At 39.5% G+C, this 14,052-nt stretch overlaps 1 protein-coding gene across 1 annotated transcript in view; it reads right to left on the bottom strand.

Annotated features, from left to right (window-relative positions):
* RELN (reelin) overlaps positions 1-14,052 on the bottom strand; it is a 352,879-nt gene that overhangs the window by 11,099 nt on the left and 327,728 nt on the right. Inside the window, 11 exon segments of the mRNA XM_063134189.1 lie at positions 1,668-1,887; positions 3,264-3,421; positions 3,878-4,039; positions 7,920-7,993; positions 8,519-8,694; positions 9,363-9,396; positions 9,398-9,447; positions 9,450-9,605; positions 10,567-10,673; positions 12,444-12,619; positions 12,972-13,149. Of these exon segments, the coding sequence (XP_062990259.1) occupies positions 1,668-1,887; positions 3,264-3,421; positions 3,878-4,039; positions 7,920-7,993; positions 8,519-8,694; positions 9,363-9,396; positions 9,398-9,447; positions 9,450-9,605; positions 10,567-10,673; positions 12,444-12,619; positions 12,972-13,149 (1,491 nt within the window).

Raw genomic sequence — 14,052 nt, 5'->3', positions numbered from 1 at the left:
CATGAACCTCTAGGCACATGTGTGGTCTGATGTAGTCTGTTACGAGAGCGCACCAGCAAACTTCTATTAATCCCCCACATTCCCATTTCTGTTTCTCAGTCTCCGTCTTTTCTGTCATGGCTAGGTAGCCAGAGATGTCTATCCATGTCAAGATGTGTTTGTAATGCAAATCACCTCCCTCTATTGACGTGAAACAAATAGACGTCCTCCCTCTATTGACGTGGAAAAGAGAGCATCCTAACCCTCTGTTCCTCAGGTTATGGAATGCTTGGACATGCAAAAGCTACAGTCCCTGGCATCCTAATGCAATCAGGACAGCACTTTGCCATACAACAGGCCCGTTCAGAAGACACCTTAAATCATGGCTTTAACTAGGGCTGTGCACTGCCTCAGATCCGAACCCTGGATTGGGGTGATTTGGACCTTTGAATCACAGATCCGAGGCGGTTCGGGTGAAGGCCGAGGTGGCCCGAATCTGAAGCCAATTGGCTCCAAAGCTTTGGGCTGCTTTGGAGCCAGTCCTCGGTGGGTCCCTCGCCGGGCTTATGTGTCGGCGGCAGTGGAAGCTGCCAGACACAAGGACAGAGGCAGCAGGGAAAGGGGGAGGGGAGGCTTACCTGCCATCTGCCGCCACCGCCCTTGCATCCGCCAGCGGCAGCAGATAAGTGGGGAAGGGGGAGGGGGGCTTACCCACCTTGGTGACAGCACATTAGTGGGGAAGGGGAGACTTTTCTGGGTGCTGGCTGTGCAGCCGGCACCCAGAAAAATCCAAGTTGCCTCAGAGGGCCTGACTCTCGCCTCGGCTTCGGCACCAAGGCAGTTTGGGCACTCTCAAGGCAGATTGGGGCTGCTTCTGGGGCTCCAGATCAGCCTTCGAGGCAGATTGGGGGTGGGTGCACAGCCCTAGCTTTTGCATTATTCGCCATGGTTAAAGACATGGTTTAAGGTGTCTTCTGAACACAGCCTGGCTTTCTGGCTTAACCACTGTGGTTAAAGCCATGTTTTAAGGTGTCTTCTGAACAGGATCATTAATTAACATTTGAGAATGATGAGTGTTTGCTTGACCTTCCAAGTAGCACCAAAATCCACCCATCTAGCATCAACTACTTTCTATGCAGAGTATATGTTCAGAGAGTCACACTCTTCTTTGGTTAGCCTGGAAACACCACTCACCCAGCAACCCTTCAGTGAGATGGATTTATAGGTGTATTCAGAGTTGTGCCCTCTATGCATTTAGTCTATATGGATTGGGGAACGGGTCTGTGCCTGATGAATCCATCCGCAACGTTCGCACACCAGTGGCACATCAGAAAAGAAGCATCTGTGCTCATACAGCTGTATGAGGTTAGGTGCTCGGTATGACTGCGGTATAGAGCATTTATGCTGCATGTAAGCAAGAGCATCTTTTCAGAAGTGTTGCTCAATGCATGGGTGTTGGATCTGGGGTCAGTGGGGCACAGCAACATTTTGGGCGGGGCCACTGGGTATGAACCAACTCTTCCCTCCATGCATAGGACCCATATTGCAAAATAAACCCTGAAATTTTAAGGTTATTCCCACTCATCCCTACCTATAATTTCCCAAATTGCCATTGCATTCAGTAATACACTAAATTTCTCACCCTGATTTTAAAGAGAGCAGTTCAGATCCTTGATAACATAAATTACCTTGCTCGGGTCAAATCCAGGGGCTTGGTTATAGATTGCCTTATCTGACATCCATTGAAATACAGAGAATCTCCATGTGCATATGGTGCTAGTTGTCCACACCCATTCCCTATAACTCCACCCTGAATGGTTTCCCAGTTTATTTCAGTCACTCTTGCTGATTCAAAATTATCTTTAATATAACTGGGAAGGTCATGGCTGAAAACAGAACAGTCATCACCTAAAAAGAATAAATAAAAATTACAACATTGACAAGCATCAAGGTACCATAAGGGAGAATTTATGTTCCTGTTTTAAGAACAGCCTGTGCTTCAGATGAAGTCCTTGAACCTGGGTGGAGGCAGTGTGACAGCTTGGGGTTCTCAACATGAAATATTACATCAGCAGTGTCCTAAGCTTTTCTTCTCCTGCCACTTTAGAACATTGAAAGCTACTTTTAAGGCCTCAGTTATATGATCTAATTTATTATACAATAAATATATTATTATCATTATTATTTATTTTCAAATACCATATAATAAAGGACAAAAGAGATTTTCCACTTGTCTCTGTCTGGTTTTACTACCATACAGAAAGGAGTTTTTAAAGGTGGTAAATCAAACATCTTACTTGTTATTCTGCAGATACACTTTAGATTGGTTGCCATCTTGAATCATATTTGTTTTGAGATATTATTTTATTAGGTGATTTTGCCTTTGTCAGCTAAATCTAATAATTCCAAAAAAGCATGATCCTTTCAAATGCAGCAAAAATGCAATCAGTAGTCCTCTGGTTATACTAACTCTTACTGGGAATATGGATAAAATCTTTTACCAAAGTAGATCATATAATAACACCATAAACACAGCTAAGACAAATTTTGTTTATTTCTATAGGTACTCTGAATGCAGAATAGTTATTACCACATTTAAGGAACCAAGAATTAACCAATTTGACAGTATTTATGCAAGCAGTAACAAAACAAAACAAAATACCACATGTACATTGATGGTGCTATATAAATAAATAATAATAATAATAAAAATAATATGTGTTGTTTTCTTATTACCAACGGCATTTGGGATATAAGACTGTCAAGGGACAAATCAAACAGCCCTTACCGAAGGACTGATCACTGTTGTTAACTAATCAAATAGTATTTCACATATAAATATTTTGGAACTTTGTTAGATTGCCACTGGATGGCTAAACACTTGCAGGGTTGAACCTTTCCAGTTCAAAAGTGAAAACTAAAATACTTCCATATATACTGCAAGTTCATTTGCATTGTTAAGTATACTGTGATTTCTGCGAAGCGAGCACACATCAATTTCTGTGTTAGATGAAGTTGGAGGATTCGGGTGTATCTCCATGTGAAGCACAATTACTGACAGGTGAAATATGGTCTCTATATTCATAATTCACAATTACTTATCTTTCCAGATATTAGTTGAACATTCTTACACTGAGTTTTCCTAGGAGTCTCAGCAGCCCTTCAGTTACTGACTTACTCTTAAAGAAGTTTATGTTGAATTTCACCCCCTTTACATTAATTGAATACTGAAAGGGCTAAGTTGACATGGGCTATCTTTAAATGTTAAAAATGGAATGTGAGACCTTGGTATCCTTCATCGCAAATGCAGATGGCTCCAGTAGTGCAGTAACCATGGCCGCTGCAGAGTTTTGGGCAGGCTTCTCCGATGTAAACGTGATCTATAGCCCAACTTTGTTTTTCTGGTTCTTCTCCTTTCTGAATCCACCGGAACTGAGTTGCACTGTAAATAAAATTGTCCCCCAACCCACAGTGTCAGTTTGCTGTATAAAAGTCACACATTATATTAGCATACATTATAGTCATATTAGGGAGCGGGTAGTGAGTGGAATATTTATGCACACTGCAGTTTTGGGCAGTGTTCCACTGCCTTCTGTGCATTACAGTTGTAACGTTCTCTAATATCTATTTCAAGGGGATGTAGAATACACAGGGCATCAAAACAATGATTTTTTATTCCCCCCCCCCCCAATATATCAAATGTAATGAAGCATCATGTCTGCTGAATCCGTCAGTGGGATGGATATTGTCTGGTAGGCACTATTTGTTTTTACTAAGGGGAAAGATTTCCAAAATAGCATTTATTTTAAATTGTCATTCCTTTTGAGCCACCAACCAGTGCCAGCTAAACAGATGAAATTTTATAGCAACTAGTGAAGTTGACCTTTCGGTAACCTACCTGGATGAGACATGATCAGGCAGCTGGATGGTTATTCTCTTCCAAGTGGAGCTATTGACAGAGTTATAGATAGTAGCTTCATGGAATTGAAATGGGGAGCAGCCAACACTATTAGAAGAGGAAGGGAGACATTGTGTCTGGACGAGCTGCCATGAATCTGACCTGAAGGAAGCAAAGGAAATAATGTTAGGGCAATTGAAAACAATAATAAAAAAGTTAAGTACCTACTAAAGGTCATGGAAATGTGTGTATTTCAAAAATATTATCTTGAACAATATTTTCCAAGTTACAATCACACAAAGACTGAAGTCCTGTGTTCCTTGATCAACTGTGGATTTTATTTTCCCAGCCCAGGACATATGAGCATTGTCTAGGAGTACTTATAAACCTGGTAAAACCAGGGGCCCTGTGAACAGGAGGCTTTGCCCAAGACTGCTATTATTGGGCTCCACATGCATGTTCATGGTTCGCTCAACGACTACAATGTCAGGTGATAATATGCATGTGTGAAATGGCTTTTTGTAACAGAAACAGCTCTCATCTCATTTCACCTTCCCCCCACAAACTATAATACTTAGTGATGAAGGCAGGTAACACATTCAGCGATAGGTAAGTAAGGGATAAGTCATCTAGCTATGTGCATGCATGTGTGAATCAGCCTTTCCTCCTTGCTTCAACAGTGAATCTGATAATTGATGCGGCAGGGTCTTGTTATTTACTGTGTTATCTGTACAGCACCATGTACATTGATGGTGCTATATAAATAAATAATAATAATAATAATAATAACAGTGGTAATGTTCTACAGAAGCTAGTACAAAACGAGACTTGCCCTTTTAAACATGAAAAATAGGCTGCTGCGTTGGGTTATCACGCTAAACTAGAGGTAGGCAACTACAACTCCCAATAACCCCAGCCACCATGGCCAATGGTAAGGGATTATGGGAGCCCAAAACCTCTGAAGGGCACCAGACTGCCTATCTATAGTTTTATGCAGCCTTCCCCAACATGGTGCCTAACAGAAGCTTTGAACTACAGCTCTCATCAACTCAAGTCAGCACAGTATCTGGCTACACAGTTTGGGGATGATGGGAGCTGTAGTTAAACACATCTGGAGGGTCTCACATTGGGCAGGGCTAGTTTAATGAGATGTGGACAAGCCTAGCCTCCTATCAGGCTTGCACGCTCCCCCTGCCCTCTCCTCTTCCTGTGTGACTAACGAGGAGGAGGAGTTTGGAAGATTTTACTTTCTGTTAATGATAGTTTGTCATTATGGTGGGCCAACAAACTGTGGTTAATATTAACTATGGTTAGTTTCATACAAGCCAAATTCAAACAATGTTCCTGAGCCAGGCTTGTATAAACTACTCATAGCAAAGATTTACCAGATTTTTGGAACTACACAACACTGGAAACTTGGTTAATCAGAAGTAGAAGTTAAATCTTTTAAACTCCTACCCCCAGCCACAGGGGAAGAGCAGAGGGGGAGAGTGTGCATGTCCAGGAGAATGCTAGATTAATTTACATCTTACTAAACCATAGTTTAGAGTGATGTACAAACACAGACAGTATCATATTGTCCTTCTAAGCCACATCACCAAAGACTGAGTACAAATACAGAATCCCTGTATTTATTTATTTATTTATTCATTCATTCATTCATTTATTACATTTCTATACTGCCCAATAGCAGAAGCTCTCTGGGCGGTTCAAATTAAAACATTCAAAGTATAAAACAAACAATAGTATAAAAATACATTATAAAAGTACAACCAGGATAAAACTGAGCAGCAATGCAGAGATTAATACAGATTTAAAATACAGGTTTAAAACAGCAAAGTTAAAAACTAAGATGATAAACTGGTAAATATTGAGAAAATAAAAAGGTCTTCACCTGGCATTGAAAAGTGTATAATGTAGATGCCAGGTGAACCTCTCTAGGGAGCTCATTCCACAACCAGGGTGCCACAGCAGAGAAGGCCCTCCTCCTGGTAGCCACCTGCCTCACTTCTTTTGACAAGGGCTCATGGAGAAGGGCCCCTGAGGATGATCTTAGGGTCCGGGCAGGTACATATGGGAAGAGGCATTCCTTCAGGTAATCTCAAGGGCTTTGAATGTTAATACCAGCATTTTGAATTGGGCCCAGACCTGGACTGGCAGCCAGTGAAGCTGGAAATGGACTGGCGTGATGTGGTCTCGTTGGCCAGTCCCTGTTAATGAACATCCTGCCCTGTTTTGTACCAGCTGATGTTTCCAGACCATTTTCAAAGGCAGCCCCATGTATAACACATTGCAGTAATCCAGATGAGAGGTTATCAGATCATGGATAACGGTAGCTATTTGTGAACCGCCCAGGCTATTGGGCGGTATAGAAATGTAATAAATAAATAAATAAATAAATAAAATAAGGGCGCAGTTGGTTTATCAGCCTAAGCTGATAAAAGGTGCTCCTTGCCACTGAGTCCACCTGCACCTCAAGTGACAGTTCTGGATTCAAGAGCACCCCCAAACTACGAACCTGATCCTTTAGGGGGAGTGCAAACCCCTCCAGAACAGGTTGAACATCACATCGCCAGACAGATGAACCACCCGCTTGTCTGGATTGAATCTCAGTTTGCTGGACCTCATCCAGTCCGTTACTGTGCCCAGGCACTGATTCAGAACAGCCACTGCCTCACCTGGATTTGATGAAAAGGAGAGGTAGAGCTGGGTGTCAGCCGCATATTGGTGACACCTCAGCCCAACATCTCCGGATAACCTCTCCCAGCAGTTTCATGTTAAATGTTGAACAGCATAGGGGATAAATTAGAGCCCCTTGGAACCCCATGGCTTAAATACCATGGCACAGAGCGATATTCTGCCATTACCACCTTCTGGAATCAGCCCTCCAAGTAGGAGCGGAACCACTGGAACTGCTTGCTTACTTGCCCTTACAGTATCAGATTATACTGTTTTCCTCCTTGTATCTCATATTTGTACAAAAAGTTAAAGAACAGATTATAGTCAGCAAGTCATGAACTGCTGACTATAATCTGTACTTTAACTTTTTGTACAAATATGAGATACAAGGAGGAAAACAGTATAATCTGATATTGTAAGAGCAATTAAGGAAAGTTAAGCTGCACTTAATAATATGTACAGCTACAACTCTTTATATCCAATCAAGCAATTAAAGAAAAATTAGTGACCAGGCACACAAGGTTGTGAACAAGTAATTTGCACAAGCAATTTATCAGTGAAAGGTTTGGTCTTGCCAATTTATAGACGTGTAAAGGCGAACAAACAGGAAACTTTACCAGAATGCTCACAAACCTGGCATCCTTATTTAAGAATGCAGGAAGTTCATAATATCTTGGGAGGAAGTTTGGAAAGCTGGTTTTGTATAATCTAATTTAAGGTAACTGTTTAATCTAACTGTTGGAATACACACACACCCTCTAGTATTCCCAATATAGGAGTGAAAATATGCCTTCTAGATGTTTGGAGACTTTGCAGGGAAAGAGAGAAATATTACCAGTTGGATTGCCCTGTTACTTCAAGTTTTTGGAAAACAATCCTTGAAGAAACTGGAAGCATAGACCACTCAATAAAAAAATAACCTTTCCTGTGTCAACTTAATATAGTGGACTCTAAGGTTCAATACAGCTATAAGGAACTTTTCTGCTATCTTTAAAGGTGGCCAAACCTGTCATTCCACATAACTGGGCTCTCAGGTTAAAGTGTGGCATATTCTCGTTACGGAAAAGTAACACATCAACTGAAAGTAGGCAGGAATCAGGCTAGTCTTGAGGATTTTCTGATCACATAGGGCTCTTTCCTTAATTTTACTGAATTGTCTAACAATACTAATCACTTTTCAAATAAATATGAGTCTTGATGGAGGGTGTGGGTACACACACACAAATATATAATTAAGAGAGCTCCGGCTATCGGGTGGTATAGAAATGTAATAAATAAATAAGTATATAAAATAAAAAAGTTTAAAAATTGTAAATCTTTAAACTTTAAATCTCCCATTGGGGCCATAGATTTTGTGATTTACCTAGCATCCTTGGTGTATTCTAGCATTACGGAATGCATATCTCCACAAGACGTTGCTTCACAGCCAACCACAATCTGAAACAAAACGGGTTACAGGTTTTTTTGACCAGCTTTGACATGATTTTTTTCCAACTCTCTTTTGTCTGGAATAATCTTTTCTCACTGCCCATTCTGACAGATTACTGCATGCATAGACCCAAGATTTCCAACCAAATAAATAGCCTAAGCTTTTCTTCAGTTAATCTACACCCTAGTAATTGCAGTACTGCTATAAATGACACCCCCCTTGTGAGAATAGAAATGGCTTCCTTCAGGTGAAATGTTGCCGCTCAGATTAACAGAACCCAATAAATCAGTCTTTTCGTCAAGCTATTCCCAAAGATTGAACAGTACTCTTTGAACTGAAATAACATTTATGTATTCATGTTAATCCAATGCTATTATTAGGTACACTGATGTGACCCGTACATTTCAATAAGCCATATACAATAAATATTTGATGGAAATCTGAACTCAGTGACCCACTCAAATCTGTCAGAATTTCATGGCAAATCTGATTGAGTCAACATTTACTTTGAATGAAGGGAAGCTTCTTCTTACTTTAAACTGTATCATATATCCTGGCTGTATAATGAGTTCCCGAGAGGACAGGATATTGTGTGTCTGATCCTTTTTCTTATTTGGCCAGTAGAGATGAAATGATGGGTTGCCACAGAATCCTGCAGTTCTGACTGCATTTGGATAGAAACTCCAGTTTTCTTCATGGGAGATGCCTTCTATTGAGATAAAGTAGATAAAGTTAATGGAAAGTCTCATAATGTACAGGAAGATACTGAACTGAGATAACATTTTTGGGATATTTATGATACAACAATAAAATATTACAAAAACCAGATTGACAGGCAGATAAAGCTGGGCATCTGGGCTGCAGTTTACCCAAAGTTGTGGTCAAACTCTGTGTAAATGAACATACCTCCCCCACCAGTTCTTTGAGTCGAACTGTGAGATCTCTCTGATACTGTCTTTACACTTGAAAGTCTGACATAGTGTGACTCTGACCTTCCCAGTACTCTTAGGAAAAGGAAGAGTGCCATGCTCACCATATGTGGCCCTCTATGTATCTCTAGGCCCTATCATTTGCTTAACCTTGCTGACTTCTGGGGTTAGCTATAATATCATTAGACAATACAAACTGTGTTAAAATGATTCCATTTCAAAATAGATGTGAATATCTATTTCTGGAACACTTATAATTATTTTATAAGATTAATAATTTTAAAGTGTTTTCATAACATATATAAGCACACACCCCAAACTGGAGCAATCTCTTTAAAAAAAGTTCTCCATATACTGTTTAAATAAAATGTAAATGTGGCCTTGACATTCAACATTCAGTCAACATAACAGCAAGATTTGAAAAAATGATTATCCACATGACCCTTACCATCATCAAATGTATCTACCAGTTGACTTGGATTGATTTCTGCTCCACCAATCAGTACATTATCCAATGCCCACTGAGCACGATCAAAGCCCGAAACCACAATTCCATTGTTAATCACATATGGCTGCCACCATCGCAGGCGGGTTGTATTGGTCAGAGCATCTTCTGGGAGCAGTATGTAATCATGTCTGATTGAGATGTATTTCTGATAATCCATCTCATGTAGCAACGTCCAAGATATTCCTACATTACAAGGATTCAAGATAAGGCAAGAAACTAATCAACATCTTAGAGTCCATGATGAGTTGGGCCTAGAAGACCTGCATTCAAATAGCTGGTCCACCAGGTTTAGTGAGTGGCTTTAAGCCAGTCACAACTATATCTGCCCTTTAATAAAATAAATAATAATAACAATAGCCTAGTACCCAAGAGTTGCATAGAAAGTAAGGTATGGGCTGTATGGGAATAATAATCATGTATGTCTGCATACCACTATAACTTGTAACATTATAACAACAAAGCAGTGGGGATGCTTTATCTTAACAATTTATTAGTTTTGATAGTCTTAGGAGTGCTTTAAAAATAATGAAAAATAAAGAAGTCCTCAAACGATGAGTAGAAAAATAAACATAACATTTTTTATCTTCCAAAAGAATTTTACTTTTATAACAATGAACAATTCTTACTTATTTGATTAACTCTTAAGAATAAGCAGTTCCAGTGTCTTTAATAAGAAATATGAGTACAAGTAAGAACATTTCATCCCTTTCCTTCTGGAATGCAGAAAAATATTGTTCAAGGACAGGAATAATGAAGGTATGAAAATATATTTCTGAAAATGCTACAGTTACATGGAAGACATCCAAAAACATCTAGATAAGCACAAGAATTTCAATCAACTGGCTTGCTTGGGTTATACTTGCATATAGTAAAGATTTAAGCTTTCCTGTGATTTTTTTTTATGTGTGTTACTAGTACAAAATACAGCAAAGGGGGTGGGAGGAATACCAACTGGGGGGCACTGGGTTAGGGGATCACTGTTGCAATCAGTGACTTTAGGTAACTAGAACTTTCAAATAACGATGTTTTGAGAGCAAGAGTTCAGCCCCTACAAGCAAACCTCTTCCTTAGCATATTTTGCCAATGTTAAAGACCTTAAATATAAGCAGAAATATTTGTTAGATATCATTAAAATAGAACTTGCCTCCATCTGTTGAGTAATCTAGTAGAACACCTTCCTTCCGACATGTTGGTCTGTGACATGTTGTCATGTTATTTTCACTCCCAATCCTTCCCCAATATTGTAAAAATCTGAAGGAGAACATATCAGTGGGGTAATCATACAATCAATTGGACCCAAAAAGAGCAAACATTTTCCCCACAATAAAAAATAAATGTAATGAAAGTAAGCGCTACTGACTCTTACACAAGTAGGAACTCATAGGTCAGTTGCACAGCAAGAATAAAATACTTGCAGAATTGAAACTAAGCAGTACTAAAACCTTATTGATCCCTGAAATTGTGTTGGTTATATGAGATCTGCATTTCAAGAGATGCTCCTTTCCTGGACGGAAAATCATGAAGATTCCCAGGTCTCAAATACTTTGGAATAGGACCAGTGAACACTTGCCCCTTGCTAGCAGAGCCAGCCCAAACTATTTTGTTGCCTGAGGTGGACTAGCAAATCCTGCCCCAGCACTGTCATATTCCTCACAGCTTTCTCCCCCTTATGAAGGGAGAAAAAGCCAGAACTGAGTTGGATCTGAAGTCAACTCTCAAATGTTTTAATCAAGATTGGGCCTAACAATCCTGGATGAGGCTAAAGCCCAATCCAAAAAATGATGGGAGTTAAGGGAGGCATCAGCTATTAAGGCTGCGGTGTGTAAGCAATTTGTTAAGATCCTAATAAAGACATTTGTGGCCCAGAAGGACCAAAGTGAGTAGATCCTTGGCCCTATATTAGTAACACTGAGGTGAAATTCTGTGCAAGGGCATTTCCTTATAAGATTCTTTTTTCTTTCACATAAAGGTCTTTGGAAATCCCATTGTTCATTAGTTGCTGGTTTGAACATGCGCTTTGTTGGTAATTGCCAACTAAGACCAGTTTCTGAGAGCTTGCAACATAACTTCCTGTACTCTCTTAGATAGACTTCTTAAGTAATCATATGAGTGCCTGTTCAATAACCCATCTGAGAAATTTACTAAATAGTCTACCATAATATGTCTGTTTGGGCCAACTAATGTAATTATTGATAAAAGTATCTTAGAGAAAATAAAACACAAGGTTAGAAGAAGCCCAGATTTTCTGCAATTCATAGCTGCTTCCCTAAACAATCCTTGACATGATGTTAGGAAACACACTACAGGACACCCTCGTGCCTATTTTAGAGTGTCATACACAGGCTTAAAGAAACTCCTTTAAGTGAATGCCATACAAAGTATCTGTAAATGGGATTTCGTTTAGAATCCCTTCATCACTAAAGCTATTTCTGAGTAGATTTTGGGCTTCAAAATTCTGGGCATCTTGTAATTGTGAAATGTGCTGGAATTATTATTCAGGTTTCTAAAATACCAATGTCATTTACAGCAGTTCCTGTCCTGTCCCCTCCCCCCCCAGTTTTTTTTTTTTTTGTCCTTTCCATCTATGGAACCAGGTGAGCACTAACTGCCAATGTGTTTACCTGTAAGATATCAATTGTATCGAGCCTTTCAAAGCATTTGTCATCTTTCCTGCCTCTTCTTACACATTGTATTTTCTAGGCTGAACTCCTGCATTTAGTGAATAAACCCCAAACTATTGATTTCAGTCATGGCCAAAAATGCATGTAGGATTGCAGCTTCTGAGTATGAACAGCTCAGAATATGCATTAGCTTGAATAGCTATGAAATTGTGGATGAGAATGATTTAACAACTCTTTCCACACTGGCCAGTGAACTGATTTGGTCAGCTGGGAGAATAAGTACTGCCTTTTTTCCTCACTTGACTTTGAACCATCTGGACTGCTGCCTCGTCATTATTCAAAGGTAACATTTATTAAAATGTATGAGCTATGTTCAGCTCTAGTGAGTAATCTGACGTACTTTGCACCTCGCAAATCCAAGTCTTGAGTGACAGCCTGTCTCACAGTAGCACCTCCAAAATACAGAGCAGTGTCTTCTGCTAGAATCCCACATTCCATGCAGGCTGTGCCTCCTTCCAGAGACATCCATAAATCCGGTCTAATTTCTTCATTGTCAAAGCGCTCCTTCAGGAAAGTCTGTTAAAAGATTGTAACATTGGAAAATCTAGTCACAAACTCAGATTTTCTTTTCTTTTTTTAAAGAATCAGCTTAAGAAAATATGAGTGTATTTTCCCCCTATAGTATGCCAAGGAGTATTTTATATGTGAAGTAGATTTTGCTGGAGTACTAGAATCACATAATCAAAGATAAAATCAAAGATAAATAAAAGATTTAGTGTTCTATTTTAAAAATAATTTTTGGTACTTGCATGCCTAGCTTAATTCTAGCATAGATGTGTATATCATTTTTAAAACACTTCCAAAAACATGTTTTTTCTATTATACATATTTTTCAGTACAGTCTGCACCAACTATATATCTAGATTACCTTTAAAGTCTGAGTCAAGTAGCAGTTTGGACCAGAGAAACCCGGATCACAGATGCACTGTTCTTTCAGACAGTCTCCGTGGCCTTTACAATTGTCTACACAACCAGGTCCAAGATAGAAGTTGTCAATGGCCCATTGCATATCAGAGTACTTCTGATAGAACCTAAACCGTACTGGGCTGAGTTAATACATAAAGAGAAATAGAGGAGATAAGCAGAAATCATTACACAGATAATGTGTACCTGCAGATTTATGACTAAAGGATATGTCAGTCAACAGAAGATTTAGGACCTGCCTTCTGTGATCTCACAGAAGATGCCTCCACCTGATTTTTGGGGATCTCCCTTTCCCACACCATCACAGCTCACCCCATTCAGGAGGTTCCCCAACCCTCTTGTGTACCATTTTTAGGGGGTTGGAGGGAAGAATGAGCAAAGGAGTCTGCTTCCACTAAGTTGCACGCACCTAAATCTGGATCCAACCCATGATAACTTAAACATATTTCTTTAGAAATATGTACAATGAGTTCAATTTACAAGAAAAGGGACTTTAGCTAAACATTAGAAAGAACTTTCTGACCACCTGAGCTGTTAGATAATAGAACAGACTGTCTCAGAAGGTGAAACAGGGTTCCCATCTATCAGGGATGCAGTACTAATAGATTTCCTGCATTGGCAGGAATTGGACTGGATGATCTTTGAGGTCCCTTCCAACTTTATCATTCTGTACATTTATTTATGAAATGCATGTACCATCTGTCCACCCATCATACCTTAAGGTAACTCACATAAAAACAATAAAATAGTTAAAAACATCAGGAAATACCAGAGTTAAACATAACAACAGAAACCTAACAGTATTGACAGTGAGCATGACATTTTACATAAACATTTTCAATCATGTTAATATTACAGAGACACTGACACCCACAAGCTATATATAAATTGTATTGTTCCCTCTGAGACTTCTGCTACTCCAAATGTACTAGCAGCATCAGCATTCATATCACAGCACTATTGCAGGACAGAGGTAGTCAAACTCTAAGGCCTCAGTTAGACCTACCTGGTGTAGCGCGACGGAG

The sequence above is a fragment of the Elgaria multicarinata genome, chromosome 9, assembly GCF_023053635.1.
Source record: "Elgaria multicarinata webbii isolate HBS135686 ecotype San Diego chromosome 9, rElgMul1.1.pri, whole genome shotgun sequence".
Classification (NCBI taxonomy): domain Eukaryota; kingdom Metazoa; phylum Chordata; class Lepidosauria; order Squamata; family Anguidae; genus Elgaria; species Elgaria multicarinata.
Note: the sequence above shows the minus strand (reverse complement) of the source record. Positions and strands in the feature narration are given on the sequence as shown.